Below are 22715 nucleotides of genomic sequence, written 5' to 3'. Positions count from 1 at the left end.
CTCTGGGAGCAGTCTCAGGCCGAGCGGTGCAAGGCTCGGTGCTGCGCGTAGGCTTCAGGCCTGGCGCTGGTGAATCCGCAGTCTTCACAGACGTGCAGCTTCTCCCGCCGCTCCCGATAAGCATAGCTGGCTGGCTGCCCGTGCACCTTGGCAAGATGCGCTTCCAGGGAACAGCGCTGCGTAAATGCTTTCCCGCAAGCCCCACAGCGGAAGGGCCGAATCCCTGTGCATTTGAGCGAGGGGAAGGCAGACACAGCCGTAGGCTCCAGACCAAAATGAGCCCACTTTGCAAACCTTCCTGTCCTCTTCCCACTCCAAGCCCACCAGACTTCTCCGCCTAGGCCCACCATGTTCCTTCCAGCTCGTGTAGAATGGGCAAGATTCCCATGCCCCGCCCTCCTCACCGGAAGGTTCCTTCCCTTTCAGGGAGGGAAGGAGGCTCTCTGTCACACCTTCAATCTGGAACCTGAATCCTATAGCTGCCACCTGTCTTCACTCAAGTCCCCCGATGGCTAAGTCTCCACCCCACATGCACTCTGGCAACTCCACGTCCCAGGCACCTCCACTTGTCAGCGCATCTCTGCCCAGCCCCGCACACCCTCCCCGCGCTGCTGCTGCTCACCGGTGTGCGTCCTCATGTGGCGCTTGAGGTCGAAAGCATCGTGAAAGCCTTTGCCGCAGCAGCGGCAAACGTGGCGGCGAGCGGGGCTGTGGCACTTGAGGTGCCGGGTCAGCATGCGCTGCAGTGGGAAGGCCTTGGGGCAGAGGGGGCAGCGGAGTGCCCCAGGGCCCCTGGGAGTGGCGGCCAGCGTGCCCGGTGCGGGCTGGAGGAGGAACACAGGAGATGGTGGCCACTCCGGCTGGCCTCTGCCCCTGGTTACAGAGTGCCCAGAACCAGGACTCGGTCTGAGGGGGTGAGAGGCTGACAAAGGTCACCTCTCCGGGCGGTGCTTCACCACCAGGCCCACCCTTACCTTGCTTAGAATAGCTGACCCTTGGACCACGGGGATTAGGGGCATGGACTCCCACCCAGTAGGGAGTCCACAAAGAACTTATAGGTCAGCCCTAGGGTAGCCCGTGCTCCATGTTCACAGATTTAACCTCCAGACAGCCGAGGTTGGTTAGACAGGCCACCTGCGCTTGCCCGCCCTGGGGAAACGGTGCATGGGATGAGGCCTAAAAGCAAACCTGGGCTCAGAAAGGGAGGGCATGCCGCAGAGGCAGAACTCCAAGGCTGCCGGGGTGTGTGCACAAATGGCGGGGGGAGAAAGGGGCAGTCAGGTTCCCTGGGGGCTGAGACTGGGTAGGGTTAAATTTGAGCAGGGACTTGTGGGCCAGCTGCAGACTCACCACCACCCAGGAGTCCCTGTAGCCAGAAGATTGGGGTGCGGGTGAGCCCCCAAGGCTGCTGCAGTCTGAGGAGAGAAGCCAGATGGTGATGCTTTGTGTCTTCCCTGCCCCTCACGTCCAGGCCCAGTGAGGGGGGGCCCACCTGGGACATAGGCATCTCCCCGGAGCTGGTCAGGTAGATGGCCCCAGTTGGGGGGCTGCGGACGCCGGCTCCTGACCAAGAAGGCTCGGGGCATCACCTCGAGGAGGGTGCGATGGCTCCACACTAGGCTGCCTGCACCTGCTGTCAGACCTCAGCCCCTTGAGCGCTGTGTGGGGAGGGGCGGGCCCGGGAGCTCATTATCCCCATGCAAATGTCAGGATGGGACGGAGCTGACTCCTGGGATCCAGTTTCCCCTGCCTAGGGCCACCCTTTCTCCCCCTGCTGTTCCCGGCCAGCCGCTAGCCCCAAATGGCAGACATGCACTAGGACCCCCAGAGAGGGTCAAGCATGGAGACAGGAGCCTAGGCAGTTCTAGGGGGTGAGGGCACTGGGGGTGTTAAGCGCCTTCCCCAGTAGTAGGGTCCCTTTGCCAGGCAAATCAGTCACCTCCGGACACCCAACATCCTGCTTAGTTACGCAAATCACAGCTTGCCCAGGAAGCCAGGAGGGGCTACCTTGATTGCCTTGCTCCAGGGGGTGGAGGTCCCCCAGGAAAGGCCATGGCACACCCAGGTGTGTGTGTTCAGCTCAGCTCCTCTAATCCTCAGATACCCAAGGCTGATCGTCAACCGGAAGCATAGGTCACATGTTTTGGACACTGAAACACCAATTTGTGGGGCCCTCCCTGGTGGCACATCGGGTTAAAGCGCAGCACTATGAGGCTATCGGTAGCCACTGCAGCAGGAGTTCGATCCTAGGACAGGGGGCTGAAGTTGACCTTTCCTGACCTACTTGCTGCCCACCTCAGCAGTGTATTTCAGTAGATCTGCCTGTTTGCTCTCCTCTGTCTGGTGAATTCTTTCACACACCCCGCCACCCCGCACCTCTGGCCTGTACCCAGTTCTTGTATGCATAAATAAAAAACAAACCTTTAAAAAATAACAACAAAACACCAGGTTGTTACGGGCCCAGCTAAGTGACCAACCAGTCACCACTCCTTCACTCCCCTCCCCACCCCAGGAACTGAAGGGGTTCAGGTGACACAGCCAGGGGCTTCCAGAACCTACCCCCACACTCCAGCTAGGCGGTGTTCCAGATCAGTCACTGTCTGACTCTTAAGAAGGGGTGATGAATTTTGAATATTCCCATGCAGCTCTCTCTCAAATCCACCCCCACCCCAACTTTCTGAGCCCCAACGCGGGCCAGGGCTAGCGCAGTACTGATGAAATCTGCGTTGTCCTTGGGGGGGACAGGCAGGGATGGGGAAATCCAGTAGGTCAGGGGTAGGGGAGCCTGGAGGGCAGACGAGGCCCTGCCTCAAGGTCTGGGGTGTGAGCCCTGAAAGAGTTTAGGCTGATGGGGAGAGGGGCCGTCTACACCACGACCTGGGCTCCGAGGCAGGGAGCGGGAGCCTTCAGGAATAGGTACTATCGGGCATCTCTCCTAACACCAACATCAAGGATTTTATTTAGGAAAATAAATTGGTGAATGCTTCTTGGGGGGGCCCCGTACCCCTCCAGTCCCCCCCAGCTCACGCCTTCCCAGCCATCCCGGCGTTCGTTTCCCTCACACCTATGTGATCTTCCTCCTCCTCCTGTGGGGCTGGATCCTTTCCCAAGATGCCACGTGGGCTCAGGGGAGATGTTCGCTCACAAAGGCCTCTCCACCCCTCTTCAGCCGGCCGGTGAACCCCCTCAGTTAGATATATCCTGAATCCCGTGTTGCACCTCTAGAAGGTAAATGCCACGATAGCAGGCTCTGCCTGTCTTGACCCTCACTCTTCTAAGGCGGAGAACATGACAGGAATCCCGGGCCTGGCAGGATCTTCTCAACCTCTGCTCAGTGGACCCAGCGGTGCCAGTGTCTGGAGGGCGCAGGGGAACATGACTGTGCCCCAGGAAGGCCTAGCCAGAGTCTCAGCATGAAGGCCTGGGCGAGATGCTGGCTCTGAGCCCCTTCCTGGGGGGCGGGGCAGGACCACTGGAGCAGGACTCAGGAACTCCCACCCCCCAAATGACTTCCTGACGTGGGACCCTCGGGCCAGAGCCTTCCTAGGGGCCCGAAGCCTGCTGCCTGGGGAGGCTGGTACCAGCAATGGTCGCTCAGGGGAGGCTGGGGCTGCTGGGCAGCCTGGCCTGCTGCCTGGACTGTCCATGGGCTGAGCCTGCCTCTCCTCAGTCGCCACTGCTACAGATGGGGACAAAGCCTGACTTCCAGGATCCAGTGTGGGCCGTGCTTCGGGGCGCGGCAGTGTATACCAGGGGCCAGTGCCTGGCACATGTGACGCCACTGTCCTTGGACTTCAGTGAGGCAGGACAGAAGGGCAAGCCCCTCCCTGGGCACCACTGGTGCGCGGGGGCTGGATGACGGGAGCCAGGCGCTGGGGTCATCACTGCAGTTTGCACGCTCCTCGGTGTGCTGGCCCGTGCTCCCGCTAACGGAGTCCTGGCGCAGGGCCTGGCAAGGCATACTGGAGCTCCAGGGCTTTGCTCTCCACCCTCCCTCTCTGCATTCATCTGAAGGGGGCCGTGTGATGCCAGGAGAGCACCAGGATCTGTTCCTCCAAGCTGTCGGTTTATTTGTTTAAAACACCTGTTTCTTCAGGAACAGCAGTGCCAAGGCGGAGGCAGGCGGCTGCCCTCAGCGCCCCTGCACCTTCCTCTGCACGGTCTGCACTAGCAGCTCTGAGTAGTGCTCCAGCAGGGCGCGCAGATCTGGGCTGGCCAGGGGGCACAGCGTGGGCGGGGAGGGGGCGCCCAGGCTGGGCAGGGCCCGGGCTGAGACCCCATCAGTCCCCATCAGCCCGTCGTTGGCCTCTAAGTGGCTGTGGATCCAGAGGAAGGTGGAGGTCAGGTCAGACTGGGCCTGCTGCTGCTCGGTGCTCACCTGGTCACTGGACACTATCTGCAAGGGGAGCCACTGGTTAGGGGCCATCCCGGCCAGGCGCTGCCAGGCAGTCCCCTCGGCCCTCTCCCTGATGCTGGGGCTTGACTCACCAGGTGGTACAGTTCCAGGGCATCTTGAAAGGCCACCTGCAGTCTGTGCACAACAGTCCCCGCACTGCTCAGCTCACAGGGGGGAGCGGGCAGGACCCTAGGTGGCAGCCTGGGCTCCCCCCAGTGTCCAGGACTGCCTGGGACCAGCGCACCTAGGGGTAGAGGGGAGCAATGAGAGTGACGGCTACTTTCCAGCTGGCTGGAGAGAGGCCGGGGTGTCTCTTGCCTCAACAAGTTCCCAGTTCCGGGGCTCCCCTCCCCTCTGTAGGCCTCTGATCAGAAGCCACCATGTCCCTGCAGTCTGTCTCATCATTATATTTAAAACTGGAACCAGGGGTCACTCTCTAAACCCTGTCTCCGATTTCTCTCAGCACTGCCCCATGCTCTAGGGCCCAGAGCAAAGGCCCACAGGTATGAGCGCTCACCAAACAGCTAAGTGAGCAGGCAAACAACCGGATGGCACAGGTCCGGGGCAGGTCAAGTGTCTGCATCTGGTGCGAGGAGGTAACACCTGTCCCCACTCACCAGGGCTGGACTCCAGGAGGGAGGTGAAGCTTCCAGGGATCTCGGGTGTGGCCTCTGGAGGTGTGGGGCTGTTGGAGTGAGCAGGGAGCTCAGGGGTCAGGAGACTTGAGACAAAGGCAGAGGTGAGGAGTTTTGGGGTGCTCCCATCCACAGGGCTGGAGGCTGGGCAGCTGGCTGTCGAGGCTATCGAGTTGGGCTGGGTGGCCATGGGCTCCTGTGTGTGGGGTATTGCCAGCAGGGGTTGGGGCAGCAAGAGTTTGTCACAGACGCTTGACAGGGTCAGTTTCAGGTTGGCTCGGGCCTCATGGTTGCCCCAGGGTGGGAGAACAGGCCCTGGGTCCTCACTGTCAGAATCCAGTGCCGTTGTGGTAGTGATGGCCTGGAGATCCTGGCTCAGGGTGACCAGCTCCCCCATGGAGGAGGGTCTGCGGAGGGGCCTGGCCAGCTCAGCCAGATCAGGGTCCTCACTGTCCTCGAGGGAGATGCTGCGTGATGCCTTGGCACGGGAGTTGTCCGTGGCCTCCATGAAGGGGCAGGGGGAGGAGGTGCGGCGACCCTGAGCCAGGTCTGGGGTGGCTGCGGCCGTGGGTGTCAAAGGATTCCTGTCTGGGAGCAGCAACGCAGAAGAGGGGAGCCAGGGTGGCAGGCCTGTGAGGCTGGGGTCTGTAAAGAAAACGGTCAGCTCACTCTCCACACTGCTGCAGAGCTGGACAGGGTGGCTACGGCGTCTGCATGGCCCTTGCCCATCCACCCCTGGATGAGCTGGGCACCATGTGCCACAAAGCCCGGGACTGCTCATCTGGGGACGCAGGCACTCACTCATTGGGTACCAGGCCTCCATGGAATCGTGGGGCTCCTCGGCCTTCCCTCCAGAGAGCATCTGCAAGCACAGCCCCGAGGTGAGGACAGGGCCCCCGCTCCCATCCCTTGTCCCGTGGGAGGCCCCGACACTCACACTGGTCCTGCCTGGGGAGGTGTGACCAGGCCTGGCTTTCAGGGGCTCTGCTCTGGACTGGCTCCTCCGATGGTCGGTGAGTTTGGCCTCTGGGGACTTCATGAGGTGCAGCGACAGCCGAGGGGGGAAAGTGTTGGTGAATCTGTGGGAAGGAAACAAAGCCTGTGTCTGAGGGGACCCAGCCCGCCCTGGGGGGACTCAGAGAGCTGGGAGGTGGGATGGGGACTCACTGGCCCACCAGCTCCTACCTGGATGTCTTCTGGAGGCGAGAGAGGAACTGGGCTGAAATGCTCAGCCGGGGATTGAAGTAGTAGTCCTCGGCCTCAGAGGCCTTCACGTCTCTCAGCGACCCGTGGAAGAGCTCTATGGGGAGAAGCCAAGGGAGCCCTCAGAATCCCCCCATAGCCGGCCCCAGGCCTAGGCCGACCCAAGATGGGCAGGCAGACCCTCCGGCATGGCCAGCGGAGCAGGGAGAGGACCGCAGCCCAGTCCTTCCAGTAAGATGCATGGCCTCCTGCCCACCCTCCCCAGCCCCCCAGGAAAAGCCCCCCAGGTGGGGTTCAAGAGGGGCAAGACCCTACCCTCAGGGTGGGCGTCAGTCAGCGTCTCGAAGTGGTGGCGAAGGAACTTCTCCTGCTCTGGCGTCTGGGGCAGGGAGCTGCTGGGTATGCCGGGCACTTCGGGCCGGGCCAGCTCCTCCGTGGTGCCTGGGCATCCTGGGGAGAGGCAGGAGGTGGGAAGAGGCGGCGGGAGAGCAGTCACAGCGTGAGTCATGCAGACGCCCCGACAGAGACGCCAGGTGCCCCACGGTGAAGAAAGCTGACGCGCCCTCACACACCCTGTCGCCCAGCCCAGGACAGGCTGGCGACTCTCCGCCCAGCAGAGGAAGCTGAGCCTCAGCGGATGCCCGCGCGCAGCTGACATGGTGCCAGTCACACGCCGTGGCCATCGCCAGCCAGGCCCAGGCACTGCCCTTGTCCTTGCCCGGCCCCGGCCTACCTGGGGTGGGGGACACCATCACGTCAGAGCGCAGCTCTGGGCCCAGCAGTGGGGGCGAGGAATGGACAGCGGCAAAGCTGTACTCCACGTCGGCCTCTGACTCCCCCGAGTCTGGAGGAACAGAGAGGGGTGGGGCGGTGTGGCAGTGTCCGGAGTCCAAGGCTGGACCCTTAGGGGAGTGAGGTGAGTGGCTCAGTTTCGGTCTCCGTCTCCGGACTGAGGGTGTTGCTCCCTTCCCCCGTTTTGATGAACCAACAAGGTTACACTTGGAGAAGGCGGCGAAGCTGGGCTCTCAGTGGTGGGCAGTTGGGCTCCAGAACCCTCAGGCAGCAGCAGAGACTGTGTCTGTCTGCAGGTCACCGTCAGGACCCACGAAGGGGCTGGTTGAACGAACAGACTCACAGAGACCCTGCTACCCTCACTCACCCTCAGGTGGGCTCAGGTCCTTGCAGTCGACGGAGGAGGCCCTGAGGTAGGGGTCACCTTGCTGGTCTCCAGATGCCCCCCCTACTTCCTGCTCACTGTATCTGCTGCAGCGCCAGTGTGGGGGAGGGAGAACGAGAAGACACTAATTAGTAAGCTGGTCCCACTGGAACCCTTAGATCAGCACCCCGTTCCTACAGGGAGCATTGCCTGGCCTCGCCTGCCTCTGCAGGAGGCCCCTGTACCTCCACCAGGAACCGAGGAGACTGAGGCCACAGCTGAGGCTGCAGGCCCGGGCTCCTGCCCCATCACGGCCTCACCCCTCTGCCCACGCTTAGGCTCACCGAGAGGACGGACAGAGGTTCTTCCAGTTCTTGCCTCCGACTAAGAATCCCTTTGACCCAAAGGACACCCACCTGCCTGTCCCTGTGAGTGTCACCTCCGCCTCCAGCGAGCCGACGAGGAGCTGGTTGGCCTCCGAGGACTCCCTCTGGGGGGGCAGGAAGGAGGAAAGCCCGCAGCCATTCTCCTGGGGACTCTCTGACTACGGATGAGGGGAGCGTGGTTGTTCTGAGGCAGCCACGAGGCCTGCAGCCAGCCCCGAAGACGGCAGCAGTGAGGCAGTCGGCGATGCTGGCGGCCCCCTGGCTGGACCTGTGCCCAGTGCTATGCTCACCAGGGGCTCACCCTGGGCTCCCCTGCTGGGCCACTGCCCCTCTCCAGGTAAGGGGTAGGGATGGCTCTAGCCCTTTACGAGTCTATGTGAAGTTCAAGAACAGGAAAACCAAGAGAGGTCGGAACTGGCGGGAGGGGGTACTGGCTGGAAGGGCGCCAAGGGCCTCTGGGAGGCAGCAGACACCGGTGTGCGGTGTGCGGGTGTGCGGATGCAGGTGTGTACACTGGTAACAATCTGTCGAGTTGTGTTGCTACCACTGGCACATAACTGAAGGTATGCCACAGGCAAAGTGAAAATGTAAATAACAGAAACAAATTTCTTTTGTTTGGAAAAACCAGAGTAAGAGCTACCACAGTACCTCGAAAGGTCCAGGTCGGGTTCTCCCCACTGGATGCCTGTGATAGAACTTCTTCAGACTAAAACCGACGCTCGGAGAGCAGCTTGCCCCAAGTCACACACCCAGGCCTCATCTGCCCAGACCCAGGCCTGCCCTGGGGCCCGAGCTCTTACGTCCCGAGGCACTCGCCTCCCAACAGTCAGCGGAGGTCTCCCTGCAGGCCGGGCTCGCCCTCCTGTCCTTCGCCATCTCCCGCAGTCCTCTCCCAGCCTGGAGCGGGCGGCCAGGCACGACCCGAGCCAGAGCGCCGGGCCGCACGTACCTTGCTCAGCAGGCCCGCCAGGTTCTGTGGCTCCAAGCCATCCATGGTGGAGTCATCGAGGCTCTCCGGCTTCATGGGGGTGAAGCAGCAGTCCAGGTTCCGGGCATCCAGGAGGGCCTTGAGGGGCTCCTGGTCGGCCCGCTCCGCCCAGCGGCCGTGCGGCTGGTAGCTGCGCTTGGTGTGGAAGCTGGAGCCTTCTGACACGTCGTCGTCTCCCAGCTGAGGGTGAGGGGCTGCATCAGACGGGGCTTGCCGCTCCAGCGAGGGCAGGGGCGCCCGTGACCTCATCTCTGGAACAACTTCCGGACACGCATCTCCAGTTCGAGCCCCCCTGTTGTACACCACGTGGCCACCTCAACTCTGCATGGTGAGAGCAGCTCCTGGTCTTTCCCCCCAAGCCTTCCCGACCTCAGCTGCTCAGGCCCCAAACCCCGAGGTCAACTCTCTTGCCGTCTCTTCTGTCCCTCAGGCCCCACGCTGTATTTTGCCAGTGAGCGTTGCCATCCAGATATACCCATGACACGGCCACTCGTCCTCCCGGCCCCTGCTCCTGCCCCACGTGGCGCCCTCCCTCCCAAGTGCTGCCCCTACTAGTGCGCCCCTGAGAGCCAGGGGAGGGTGGCTGTTGGAGATCACGGGCTTGGAGCGGCTCTGCCCCACCGCCTCCGTTTGCTAGCGGCGGGGACTGGGACAGGCTGCGTGCCCTCTCTAGGCTGGAGTTTCCCTGGCTGTGAAATGGGGACTATGGACAGCGTGAACTTCAATGAGGATTAAGCGAAGCAAGACAGGCGGAAGCTTCAGGACTAGGCCCGCACAGTAAGCATGCGGTAAGTGTTGAGCTGGGGCCTCACAGAGCATGGACAGAGGCCTGACCTGTGCCCAGGGGAGGGTGGCAGGGGAAGCTTCTAACTTGCTGAGTTTTTTTATTTTTTCAAAAATATTTATTTAGGGCCCTCCCTGGTGGCACAACGGGTTAGGACACAGCACTGCAAGCGAGCCACAGCCGCTTCACTGCACGTTTGATCCCCAGCCCCGGAGGTGACCCACAGGGCGCAGCAGTCCTCTCCTGTCTCCCCCACCCGCTGCTCCCCTCAGTAGAGCACTTTGTTGATCTGCCTGTTCTGCTCCCCACTCTGTCTCTGGCGGATCCTCTCACCCCTGCACCTCTAGCCTGGACCCCAGTAATGTACATATAAATAAAGAAACCTTAAAAAAAAAATGAACAAAGAGCATGGAGGGAGGCTCCCCTACTTTGCCAGCCCCCGGCATCCTGCTCTCTTGTGGACTCACCAGTCGCTTTGCCCAGAGTGGCAGCTTCCCGTTGGTCAGCAGGCACTGAGGCCCTGGGGAGACACACAGGACTCACGAGAAGAGAAGAAACTGCCCAACAGACAAACAGGCAGTGGGCGTAAGCAGGCGGTTTCCCAAAGAGGTGGCACAAGAACGGACAGGCAGCCCACACAGGTCATCTCCCCGACGGGTACAGGTCTTACCTGCATGAGGACCACAGTTAACACGCTTCACATCGTCAAATGTGGGCGTAAGTGTGGGGGACAGCGGGCTTACACACTGCTGGCTGGGCAGTGACCGGCGGGAGGCGGGGAGCAGCCCACACGGTCCTTCACAATGCCGAGTGCCACTTGGGTAGGGGGGTCACTCAAAACACTCGGGTACGCTGCTGGTTGGGCGAGGGGCGACCCCTGGGTTGGCCCCGCCGACTCACAGCTCAGTCAGATACTTCAAGGGGAAGCTGCAGAGCTACACTGCAGTGTGGCAGAATTTTTGGACACAGACATGGTCCACATCCCCGTGGATAGCAACGTGGAGGAAAGGCCTACAGAGCTTCGTGCTAAGCTGGCACGGATCCCTGCACGCAGAGTCAAAGTCGGGCCCCTCTGCAAACCTGGATCTAAGCTCTCTTTGGAGGGGGTCTTCAGCAACTCTTCCGGGTCACACTCCTCCTCCAGCTCGCCCTCTGTCTGCTCACCAGGGCTCAGGGAGCAAACCTCGCTGGGCACGGACACAAACGTCTCCTGCCTGAAGCCAGGGATGAGGAGGGCAAGAGGAGAACATGGGTGAGTGAGGCAGTGAGTGGGCCGAGGGCTGCGAGTCTCTATATTCTTGGCTTCGGCTCAAGATGGTGAGGGAGGCCCACCTACCACACCCCCGCTGCTAGGAACACAGCCCAGTAAATGAACACAACTGGGCTCAAAATACAAGACAAGCTCTCCGGGAGCCACGGCACGGACGGCGAGTACAGCAGGGAGTGGCGGGGTCCCGAGAGGCCGCGTTCTGCTCTGGGAAGTGGGTGGGGCAGACACGTGACTGTGGCGCCTTCAGTGGACAGGAGACTAACCATGCGTGACGTGAGGGCGGCAATGGGGCAACGGCCGTGGTGCAGCCCAGAGTCGGGCAAGACCAGGCGCCCAAGGGACTGGCCCACCCCTGGGGCCTTGACTGCAACAGCGTCATCATGCCCGCAGAGCAGGTGGCTCTGCCAGGGCCTGGCCTCCGAGAGACGCCCGGGCATGACCTCGGGACGGAGACGGGACAGAGGCTGGGATGAGCGTGAGGACAAACCCCAAAACTCCCCACTCAAACTGAGGCCTTCAACGGAAGAAGATCCCAAGTCAAAAGCAGAACATGGATTCACACGACATCAGATTGCTCTGGCAGCATTAGAACTGTGAAGAGTTTGTTGGGCAGACTCAAAGACAGCCAAGGATTAACTTCCACGGAAAAGCCAAAAAGCCGTCTCAGACCACTGCTCCCCCCATGGCCACTGCCTCCCCTCGCCGTCCCCACACGCCCCGGGCCCCCTGTCACGCTGCTCACAGGCTCCCCGCCCACCTGACGTCTCCACGCCCAAACTCTTCTCATATGATCACCTAACTGTACTGCAAGGCCACCTCCCCCCAGGCTGCGGCGCACACAGGGTCGCCTGAGGCACCGGGTTGCTGGGGAAGGGGCAGACTGGGCCCGAGGGGCTGCCAGGACCTGGGCTGGCTGCTCCACTTCCCGGGCCGCGTGTGCTGCTGCTGCTGCTCCTGGCGGTTGATCTCCAGCAAGTGCTGCTTCATGCAGCTCGTTATCTCCGGGCCCAGGTGCCAGATGAACACGCAGCTGAGGGGAGGGAGAGACGCGGGAGGAACAGACTGTGGAAGCCGCCTGACGCTGGGGCGCCTGGCTCACCACGGGCCCGTGCCCCGGCCCTGCCCAAAAGACACACCCCTCACTCGGGCTCTACCCCCTGGCTGGGGCCAGGCATCCCAGCAGAGCAGGGCCTGCTCTGAAGGTCTCCAGAACCAGGAAGAGGGCTGTGAGCAGGGAGTGTGGCAGGCTGGAGGGGCGGCCAAGCGGACTGCGCTGGGCACTCCTGTGCTGAGGAATTCTGGCTCTCCCAGAAAACTCGCAAGGCAGGCACTATCATCTCTCTTGCAAAGGGGCACACTGAGGCTCAGAGAAGGAAGAACGACTGAGGTTCAAGGTCACAGCAAACGGCAGATCTGGGATTTGAACTCAGGGCCGGTGAGACAGCCAGGTGCATGGCCGGAGGGAGCAAGCGGGAACCCCTGCACAGGCGGCCATGGGCACGGTGCCCGAGCCACCGCTTGGCCCGCAGGAGGACAGGTTCTCCCACCCACGAGACCCTCCCCTCCCCCACCCTGAAAGGTTCAGTCAGGTGCAGCTGCCAGGCCCTGCTCACCTGTCTCCAGACACTGTGATCAAGTGACGACAGTCATAGGTGAACTTCATGCCGGTTACGATTTCTGTAAGCAGTGGAGAGCAGCCGGTTGGCTGCTGAGAAGGCTCCGTCGGGGCGGGGGGGTGGAGGGGGAGGTGGCTTGAGCAGGAAGGTAGACTCACCTGAGTGGCCAAACATCTTGGCAATGCATTCCCCCGAGTAAAAGTCGATCACTGAGATGCTCTTGTCAGAGCAGCTGGTGGCCAGGAAGGTACCGGAGGGGTCCACGTGGACCTGTCACGGAAGAGGACCTGCGGGGTACTTGGGGGGCCTGGAGGGTAGGACATCTCAGCCCCTGCTGCCTGAAGTCACCCAATGCTGGACCCTCGGCACAGGGCCCCACCCCAGGTCACCCTCAGGACCCTCCCTGGGGCGGTGGGAACGCCTGTGCCCATTTACAGTGGCACGAAGCGCAGCCGTGGTCACGGTGGAGCTGGGCCTGTGCCGGGCACTGCACACATGACCAGCCCCAGGGGGCGGTTTGCACTTTACAGAGGATGAAACCGGCTCCAGAGCAGCATCACACACCGAGGCCACAGTCTGAGGAGGCCCTGACCTCGGGTCTGCCAGAAGCAACTCCCCAGGTGCAGAAGCTCCGAGAAGGCCGCTACCCTGCCCTGGGTCACACAGGTTCAGTGGGGGCCTCCTGGTGAGGGGGACCAGGCTGTTCGGATTCCTTTCACCTCTCTGTGGCCACGTGGAGTGAAACCACGTCCATGTCCTACTCGGGGCCTCCCCTGGCTCCCCTGCATCCGGGGTCAGCCAGGCTGGAGTGGGTGCTAGCCAGCCTGGAATGCTCCGGTCAGGGCGGCCCGGCAGGGCGACAGAGGGGGGCCTTTGTGAGTGTGCTTTGTGGGGGTCCTCAGCTCACCTTCAGCAGGGACCCTTCGTCTCCCTGGGAGCCCCTGTAGCACTTCTTCTGCTTCCCGTTCACCGTGTTGTAGACCCTGGGGAGGCGGGGCAGAATGTGGCCAACAAGGCCCTGCCCACCCTGGCCCCTCGTGCCCCCCGTTGCAGCTTCACCTGCCGCCCCCTCACCCCTGGGAAGCCCCATTATTGCTTGTCTGCCTCCCACCTGATGCTTGGAGTGAAACCCCATCCCACCCTGTCTCTCCAGGACCAGTGAGCCGGTGGGTGAGGGGTGGCGGGGAGGAACGCGTAAGGCTCCTGACAGACAGCCCCTTTGGGTTCCACACAGGCCCCATGCAGAAACTGGCCCAGGCCAGTGCCTCACCTCACATTGCGGTCCTGGCAGGCCACAGCCACGTACTTCTGGGTGATGTCAATGTCCATGTCGTATAAGGTGGTCTTCTCTGCCACGTGGTGGGTACGGACGAAGTGCAGTCCATCTGAGGCCTGCATGGTAGACAGTGTCTTCAAAGGCCTCCCCTGACAAGCCCCGTCAGCCCCCCAAGGCAGCCACCCCACACTACCCGCTGGGCACTGCGAAAGTAGATGCTCTTGTCAGCCCCACAGCTGATCATCTGGATGTCTCTGTTGCCTGGAGGAGAGAGAGGGGGTCCATTAGACAGGGCTGGGTCTCTGCTGGGCCTGACAGGCCTAAGATCCTAGCCAGGGAGACTCCACCACAAGGAGACTCTGCTGGGGGTCTGGGAGGGCCTCCCGGAGGAGGTGAGGTGGGTGCTGCGTACAGGCAGGACTTGTGAGATTTCAGCTGTGTGTTTTTGGGGAGCAGATGGCGCAGTGGGCAAGCTAGGTCTCTGCAGAGCAAGGGCAGAGAGAAAGAAAGGTGGGGACACAGAAGGGGCACATGGTCTAACTTAAGATCTGGAAAGGTGTCCAGGGCAGCAGAGTGGGGGCGAGACTGAGTGGCAGCAAGGCCACAGCGGAGGGGCATGTCATCGAGACAGTCGGAACATCCAGATGCAGCCTGGGCCGGGCTGGGCCTCACGTGCACTCTCCTGATGGCTCGTGAGCTCGCCTACCTAGACGTAAACCCAGGGCTCCCGGCTGCGCCGTCCTGTCCGGGGTGCACAGAGAAGGGCCGAGCTGGGCATCCCCGTGCACTGACCTGGGCTTCCTATCGGCACAACAGGCCTGGGGGCTCTGAGGAGCCCCTGGACAGCATCTTCCCCCTGCACTGTCACTGTTCACACCTGTATACTTCCTTCTTTTATACGTTATGTAGTAAGAATGCCCAATACCACAGAGCTGTGGTGAACACGAAGACAGAACCGACAGGAAACACTGAGAGCCTTGGGACCACGGCTGCAGCTCCGGGGACAGGACGTCCGACTCACACAGGAGAGCGCCCACGGGAGGGAGGGGCGCCTGTGGGCGGGAGCGTGGCCTGCAAGTTACTGGTAACGTCCTGCTTCCTAACCTGAGGTGAGTCCTAGTATTTAGCAATGTCAGGATCAAGGGCAAGCAGGACACTTGCTGCTGTGGACCTGGGTGTGTCTGTCCTCGCTCACACCTACCCACAGAGCCTGACGCAGTCATTGTTTTCTTCTGTAAACTCTACACAGATTATAGTCACTTCCTTTGAGTTATGTTTCACAGAAGGACATTATTCCTTCCGCAGGTACTTACAATAAGTTCCGAGGGCCCAGTGGTGGCCCGGGTGAGGCAGCGGTCACGGCAGAGCGCACACGGCCTGCAACCTCTCAAACCGGCTGGGGCTCGGAGGCGGCGGCCCACACCCTCCAGAGGCCTGAAGGGCGGACTCCCGGGCCTCACCCTTGGCCAGTCATGTCGTCTCTGGAGCGAGACCATTCATTAAAGGCAATGTCCCTGCTGGCCAAGCTGGGAGATGTACTGATTTATTCTAGCTAGCACAGGAAGAACAGTGTTTCAAGGCTGTCTGACAAGTTTTCGGATGAGTTTGTAACTAGGTCTTTATTAAGACACAGCAAACTTTGTTACCTTGTTAGCCCGGCTCCCTCTCACCTTAGCTAGACAGAGGCAGGAAGGAAGCAGGGAAAACACCAGTACATTTTCAGGCACAACATTGTATTTTAAAAACTCTTCATTGTCGGGGCCCTCCCTGGTGGCGTAGCAGGCCAAAGGGCAGCATTGCAAGCCAGCCATAGCCTCTTAGGTGAGAGTTCGAGCCCTGCCCCAGAGCTGACCACATGGCACAACAGAACTCTCCTGTCTCCCTGCTGCTCCCCTCAGCAGTGGACTTCATCAATCTGCCTGTTCTGCTCCCCACTCTGTCTCTGTTGAATCCTCTCACCACCCCTGCACCTCTGGCCTGTATCCCAGGTCTGTATGCATAAATAAAATCTTTATAAAAAAAAAAACACTCTTCACTGTCAAGACACCAGAGAAATAAATGTATCCTCTCCAGGAAGAGACTCTGCTGGAGGATAGTCTTGACCAAGGTCGTGGGTCCTGATCCATCAAGCCCCTACCCGGCCTGCCTTTCCTGCCCTTGAAATCCCTTAAGAAATCCCCAGGATCTCCATACTGACTCCTCCCAGTCATGGAGGATTCACTCTAATTTCCTGGCTGCACGTGGGCCTCCAAGGACACCCCAAGACAAGCCCCTGGCCTGCACCCACTGGCCACGTGACTCTGGTGTGGGCGGTACAAGTCTCACGGTACAGCACGGAACTAGTCTCCACAAGTGCCACTTACATTTGTGCCTAAGTCACCAGCACCCACCTCCTCCCTCAAATGACACCTGATTCCTCTTGGGGATCCACACTTGTCTCACGTCAGTCCTCGGGGTTGAGGTAGACACATAGGGGGCTGTGGACACCTAAGTCAGACCGGAACCGGAGAAAAGCCAAGGCGCTGGCACTGATCCCGTCCTGGAGGGGGAGGCCCTCACGCCACACCAGGGCAGCCAGCGCCCAGTTTCTGCCATGCTAGCAGCACAAGGACACCACTTTCCAGTGGCACAGACAGGCGAGATGATGCCCGCCAGAGCACCTGCAGCCGATGGAGCTGGGTGTTGGGGGCTGTGGGGGGTCCTGAGCACTGAGACAAATTCAGCCTTCGGAAGCAGCTGCGCCTGAGTCCAGAGCAAGCCGCACACTGTTTCCTTGAAGCTACGGGGAGCTGTGCTGTCACCGAGAGGCGCAGGAGGCGGGCAGCCAGGGGCTCACCAGCAAACTTGATGGCCGTGATGGAGGAGGAGTGGTCGTCCAGGGTCTGCTCCAGGTTGTAGTTCTTCTCCACGTTCAGCACGTGGATCAGCCGGTCCCGACTGGCCGAGGCCAGCAGAGTCAGTCCTGTGAAAGGAGAGGCGGGCCCAGCTTCCTGGGAGGCCACTGTATGCCTGTCTCAGCGTGACCCAACTTTCCAGGTCTTGAAAAAGGGGTCTTTGGCTCCAGAACTGCAGCTGACTTGCCCCAAACCCGGAAAGGAGCTGCTGATCCATTTTGTATAGTTCCTCCCTGAGCAAGCGAACCCCATCCTTTCACATCCCCGCCACCCATTCAGGGAGGATGGATCTGATGTGGACACCCTGACAGAGCCCAGCACTGCTTCCTGCCACGTGCAGCTCTTGGGCACTCCAGTAAGTTCTGCCTGCCTCAGCTTCCTGCACTGCCCCCCACTCCCTGAGCTCTGGAGACGGGCCACAGCTGGGCGCTCCCGGTCACCCACCACCATGCCTCCTTCCCGGCCTACCCTGGTCACCTGGTGTCTGCGGCCTGCCACTTGGCCGGAGGTAGAAGCATACTGCGGGGAAGGCGTACTGACAGAAGGGAGACTTAAAAAAATTTTGATGGGGTAGAGAGTGCGTGAAAGAGCATGCAGACCAGGGTTGTTCACACTCAGGATGTGACGCCACCTGCGCTATGTTCCTGCCCAGGACGGATTACTGGAGTCAAACTGAGGAAAACAGCAAACCAAAAGGAATGAAGAATCGATAAAATGATAGGGCTGTCCTCAGCTGAAGGCCAAAGTCATACAGAAAATTCAGATGGTGAAAAGGCTCTAAAGTAAAGGCCACAGAAGAGACAAGACAACTAAAGCCCGAATCTGACTGGAAAAACTGGGCGCCGTAAACAACAATACCGGGATAACTGGAAGTGTGTGAACAAGGCCCAAGGCCAGATGACAGCAAAGCGCCATAGTGAAAGCCTCAGACTTGACTGAACAGGCTGTGGTCGTGTAAATGGGCATCCTCACCCTAGGAAATGCTGCAGAAGCATTTACAGACAGGGGCATCAGAGTCACGACTTACACTCACATGATTTAGCAAACGAAAAAAAAAAAAAAGTCTATGCTATTCCTTTATTGTGTGTGCATGTGCAGAGAGAAGTGGAGAGGGAAAACTGATAGAGCCACAGTGCAGCCACCAGGGCAGGTGAGGTTCAGAAGGAAAATGGGGAGAATCTGAATGAGAGGATGCAGGTATTTCATTAATAATACACCTGCAGGGCCCTCCCTGGTGGTGCAGTGGGTTGGAGCGCTGCACTGTGAAGCTAAGTCAAGCTGTGGCTGCTTCAGTGCGAGTTCGATCCCCGGCCTGGAGCTGACCCCATGGCGAGGCAGACCTCTCCTGACCTTCCCGCTGCTCCCCTCAGCAAAGTATTTCAGTGGATCCGCCTGCTCTGTTCCCTACTCTGTGTCTGATGAATTCTCTTGCCGCCCCTGCACCTCTGGCCTGTACCCCAGTTCTGTATGCAAAAATAAATAAATCTTTTAAAAAAAAGAAAACAATACACCTGTAATTTTTCTGTCAGCATCAAACTTTTCCAAAAAAGTAAGGTTAACTGTCAGCCTCTTTTCCAGAAGTTCACTCATTCACTTACTCAACACTCTCTGCCTTAGCATGACAACAGCTTGGCGTGCTGGGGACCCAAGTAACCAAGTCGACTCCAGCCTGTGACATCTTGCTTTCTGGAGTCCCAGCACCCTGATCCCGGGGCACAGCGGCATGATGTCACTGTCATTCCTAGCCCCACCAGCCAACCCTCTCTGGAGCCCAGCCAGGTGGGCTGCTCCCCTCCTTCCCGCCACCACCTTGCCTGTGGGCTCACCCGTCTCCGGCTTGGAGTATTCCAGGCACAGCACCTCAGCATCATGGGCCTCCACCTTGACCAGCTCGTCCATGAAGTGCAGCTCGTGGATCCTGGGAGACCAGCACCGCCCGCTGTACCCTGCCCAGAGCCCCCCGCCCCCACCCCGGGTGTTCAGAGGAGCCAGGGAGGCAGCATGGGAGCGCCCTCCTCTGGCCAACTATTCCGCAGACACACACTGCTTCTCCCTCCTCCAGAGGCACCGAGAGAAGCAATGCCAAGCCTGGGGGTGCCTCAGGGCAGAGCTGGGGAGGCAGGCCTGGGACGGGCAAGGGCCAGAGGTCATACTCAAGGACGGGGCCTATGGGCAACATCTGATTCCAATCTCTTCTTGGAGTCTCAAATCTAGAGTTCCCTTGTTGTCGCCCAATGAAATCCATGCACAGGTCACCCAGGACTGAAATGCGAGACAGCCATTCCAGCTCCTCTACTCTGACCTGTGTGGTTTTAGCTGAGCCAGCCCTGGCTTCTCTGGCAGTTAACCATCTGATGAGCAGCTAATAACAGCACTTTGCAAAGCAGCGGGCCCATGAGCGGATTAGACGAGTCAATAATGCAGCATCAGGGCAGCAATCCACCGGGGAGAGAGCCACACGCACATCAGCCTGCATCTGTTTTTGCCTCTCCTGGCAGTCAGTTGCAATATGGGAGCCCCCGCCCCCCTCACATTCAGTTTGCCACAGGTAGCAGTTGATATCAAAACAGCTGCCAGAATTAAAAAAATCAGATTTCACAAAAAGATACCTGCATTTCTATTCTTTTTAGACACTGGGAAGAAGAGACAACTCAGAACCAGTCTGCTTGGGGCTGTGGTGGCCTGTGCCAGAGTTCCCGCCCAATCTCTTCCTCCCCGAGAGCCCCCCACCAGGGGCCACACCTGCCATCTGTCATCTTAAACCTGGTCCCTGTGACAGCTTATGCCCTGCTGCACCTACTGGGCTGGTGAGCTCTGAGGAAACTTGCGCTTGGGTAGACAGACTGGGCCCTCAAATGTCTTGTATTTCTGGCTCCTCTCCCAGGCCACCAGGACCCCCAGGCCCAGCTGACAGTTGAGCAGTAGCACCACTTGGCTGGGGGAGGTGTCACCTGCCCGAGTTACACACGTGGGCCCGTCCACTCCAGGCCGAGCCTGCTACCCTGATCTCAGCCCCTCGTAGGTTCCCAGGGGTGGCTGGCTGGCAGACTGCTACTCAGCCAGAGAAGACTGTTACCCACATTCCTATGGGCAGTTGGAGAGGTCAAGATCCACTTCTCCCCCCAACTGTGAGTGACCAAGCCCAAGCTGGGGGTGTATGCTAGACACCCTCCCAGGGGCCACTTGCCTCAGATTTCCACTTCGGTCGCCTGAAGCCAAGTGCTGGCCGTCAGGACTGACCTGCATGACTCGCACCCCGGCCTTCGCGTCCACAGGCGTCCCGCTCTCACTGCCCCGGTCTGGGAAGTGTGACATGTCCTGCAGGTGCTGGATGTCGTTTTCCACATACACCACCTTCAGCAGGGTCTGTGGGGGTGGGGAGCAGGACAGTGAGCAGCTCTGCAATTCTGTCCCCCCTTCTTCATCAGTAACAGGGCTCCAATTTCCCCAGGAGGTTCACCACTCTGATTACTAACGGTGTCTTAGCCTTCCTTACAGTAAGCTGAGGTTGTGTGAATAAATTCTAGTCACTGAAATGTAAAGCAAGCAAGAGCTCTTTGGCGCCCTGGAATGCAAAGGCACCAACTGGATCTCCAGCAGCCACACTGCGTCATGAGGATAAAATGAAAGGGTGGGGAGCTGGAAGGCTTTTGGGTCTCTGATGTCTTTTTTTGTTTTTTGCATAACTGGTATGAAGAGATGAGAGGATTCACCAGAGACAGAACTGGGAGCAGAACAGGCTGACTGAAACACACTGCTGAAGGGAGCAGCAAAGGGTAGAACAGGAAGGGTCTGCTGACGTGGGTCACTCCCTGGCCAGGGATGCAACTTGTGCGGCAGTGGCTGCAGACAGCATCACAGTGCTGAGCCTTAACCCTTGTGGCACCAGGGAGGCCCAGCAATTTCATTTCCATGGATTGTGTTGGCTTGCCTGAAGTAAGTGCCCACACACGCCTACTGGAGCAGACTGGCAGTGTTTTGGCAGAAAGAAGCTGAAGGACAGACGAGAAAGAGAAAGAGAGAGAGAAAGAAGCAAGGTCAGAGAATGACCCACTTTGGTGCCCCAGTGAAGTCTAACACTTGGATTCCATCAGACTCCATCCTGTTCCCATTTTCTAGCTTAAGCTTGGCCTTTGGTTCCTCTAGAAGATGGTTCACAGTGGAGTCACTCACGTTGCTGAAGATGTTTTTCTGCCAGTGGGAATCAGGGCTGCTATCCATGTTCCAGAAGCGGATGGTATTGTCTGAGGAACAAGTCAGGAAAGAGCCTGATGGCAGACAAGCTCTCTGATCTTCAAACTCAGGATACACCTACAAGCCCAGAGGACAAGGCACAGTGACTCTCATGGCCACCTCAGTGCCAGCGCTGTGACACACTGTTATATCTGGGGGGGGGGAGAAACAAGTAAGTCTCCATAAACAGCCGCGGAGGTCAATGCTGTCTGGGTTAAACGTACACAAGAAAAAAGAACATAAAATACTACCATACACTGTAGGTCCCATTTTCAGCCCATTACAAAGCATCCTTATAAATAAATTTCCAAGAAAAATGGGCAGCTTAGTCAAAAACCACTAAATACAACAGGAAACAGGGTACCGTGAGCAGGAAGCTGCAGAAATAACAGCCTCGCTTCAAATACTGGAGTACCAGACAGAGCATAGAGCTATTTAATATGTTTAACGAAATAAAAGAACTCTCACAGGGTTAGACATGCTCAGAACTAAGGAGAAACTCTAACAGGTACCCAAAAGGGCTATCTGAAAAAGAAAAACCACATTTATCCAAATGCAAAGGGAAGCATTAAGAAATAAAGATTAAGACAATTGAAAAGGAAACGAAGCCAAAGACAGAAGTAAAAACATTATTCAGGATACAGCTAGGAGAGACTGACACACAGATTACAAATGTAGAAGGCTGGGACCGAGGAGATGACAGAAGCAATCCCTACCACACTAAAAACTTTCAGAAAGCAAAACCAAAGCCCCAGACGTTAAACCCTGTGTTATCTGAAACAGATTCATCTTATATCCAAAGACACATCCAGCTGGAAAGTGAAGGAATGGAAAAATGGATTCCATGGAAATATACATGGAAGGAGCTTTGGGTATCCATAGCAATGTCAGACAAAATAAGCTTTATGTCAAAAACCGGTTTAAGTGACAAAGGGCATTATAGACGGATAAAGGGTCAGTCATCAAGAAGACATAACAAGTGTAAATATATACCCACGAATCGCTAGAAAATCCAAGAAAAAAACCCCACAATCTGTACACCTCCCAAAGGCTAGAATAATAACCGAGCAACAACAAAAACCAAATCAGTGTTGGTAAGGATGTGGAGAAACTGGAAAGCCTGTATGTTGCTGGTGGGCAAATTAAATGGCCCAGCTGCTATGGGAAAGCTTGGTGGCTCCTCAGGAAGTTAAACAGAGGATGACATATGCCCAGCAAGTCTTCTCTTGGGTATATTCCCAAAAGGACCAAAAACATGTTCCTACACAGCACATGCATGAATGTTCACAGCAATATTATTCATAAGAAACAAGCTTGCAAACACCCGAATGTCCATCAGGTGTAAACAGATAACAGAAGTTAGGATTATCCATACAATGGAATATTATTCAACCTTCAAAAAGGAACAAGGTACCAAAACTTGCTACATCATGGATGAGCCTGAACACATTATGGTAAGCAAAAGCCGAACACAGAAAGCATGTATTTTATAATTCCATTTCCATGAAATATTCAGCACAGGCAAATCCAGAGACAGAAAGCAGATAAGTTGCTGCTAGGTGCTTGGAGAAGCAGGCAATGGAGACCTCGTTTAACGGGTACAGAGCTTCCTTCTGAGGCAGTGAAAATGTTCCAGAACTAGACAGTAGTGATGGCTGCACAGCACTGTAAATGAACTACACACTACTGAGTTGTCCATTTTAAAATTATTTAAATGGTAAGGTAAGTGTTATATGTTTTTTACCATAATATATGAGTGTACAGTTATCCCTCAGCCCATAAACAAAGTCAAGAGAGAAAGAATATAGTATATAATGGCTACATGAGCAGATCGCATAGATTCACTGTCTCTATCTTAAACTGATAACTGGGGATAGT

General features: G+C 58.1%; 2 protein-coding genes across 2 annotated transcripts in view; both read right to left on the bottom strand.

The window, feature by feature from the left end:
- Positions 1 to 14: 14 nt before the first annotated feature.
- On the bottom strand, positions 15 to 1586 carry OVOL3 (ovo-like zinc finger 3). The gene is made up of 4 exons (XM_012730561.1): positions 1493 to 1586; positions 1351 to 1415; positions 623 to 824; positions 15 to 223 (listed from the first exon to the last, which is right to left on the bottom strand). The coding sequence occupies exons 1-4, from the start codon at positions 1584 to 1586 to the stop codon at positions 15 to 17; spliced, it is 570 nt and encodes a 189-aa protein (XP_012586015.1).
- Positions 1587 to 2997: 1411 nt separating this feature from the next.
- The window catches only part of WDR62 (WD repeat domain 62), a 32482-nt gene continuing 12764 nt past the window's right edge, over positions 2998 to 22715 (bottom strand). Inside the window, exons 10-32 of the mRNA XM_004690282.2 lie at positions 20778 to 20915; positions 19792 to 19970; positions 18431 to 18522; positions 16547 to 16672; positions 13904 to 13971; positions 13705 to 13826; positions 13342 to 13417; positions 12593 to 12704; positions 12432 to 12495; positions 11723 to 11848; positions 10629 to 10762; positions 10016 to 10068; positions 8726 to 8944; positions 7807 to 7934; positions 7394 to 7497; positions 6968 to 7078; positions 6550 to 6684; positions 6217 to 6331; positions 5969 to 6110; positions 5833 to 5893; positions 5014 to 5676; positions 4489 to 4640; positions 2998 to 4396 (exon numbers count right to left, since the gene is read on the bottom strand). Of these exons, the coding sequence (XP_004690339.1) occupies positions 4133 to 4396; positions 4489 to 4640; positions 5014 to 5676; positions 5833 to 5893; positions 5969 to 6110; positions 6217 to 6331; positions 6550 to 6684; positions 6968 to 7078; positions 7394 to 7497; positions 7807 to 7934; positions 8726 to 8944; positions 10016 to 10068; positions 10629 to 10762; positions 11723 to 11848; positions 12432 to 12495; positions 12593 to 12704; positions 13342 to 13417; positions 13705 to 13826; positions 13904 to 13971; positions 16547 to 16672; positions 18431 to 18522; positions 19792 to 19970; positions 20778 to 20915 (3384 nt within the window). The 3' untranslated portion in view covers positions 2998 to 4132. The remainder of the gene's footprint in view (positions 4397 to 4488; positions 4641 to 5013; positions 5677 to 5832; positions 5894 to 5968; positions 6111 to 6216; positions 6332 to 6549; positions 6685 to 6967; positions 7079 to 7393; positions 7498 to 7806; positions 7935 to 8725; positions 8945 to 10015; positions 10069 to 10628; positions 10763 to 11722; positions 11849 to 12431; positions 12496 to 12592; positions 12705 to 13341; positions 13418 to 13704; positions 13827 to 13903; positions 13972 to 16546; positions 16673 to 18430; positions 18523 to 19791; positions 19971 to 20777; positions 20916 to 22715) is intronic.

Source organism: Condylura cristata, unplaced genomic scaffold (assembly GCF_000260355.1).
Source record: "Condylura cristata isolate star-nosed mole 26May11 unplaced genomic scaffold, ConCri1.0 scaffold00028, whole genome shotgun sequence".
NCBI classification, from domain to species: Eukaryota; Metazoa; Chordata; class Mammalia; order Eulipotyphla; family Talpidae; genus Condylura; species Condylura cristata.
The sequence above is the reverse complement of the archived record's forward strand: the minus strand, read 5'-3'. Positions and strand labels throughout refer to the sequence as shown.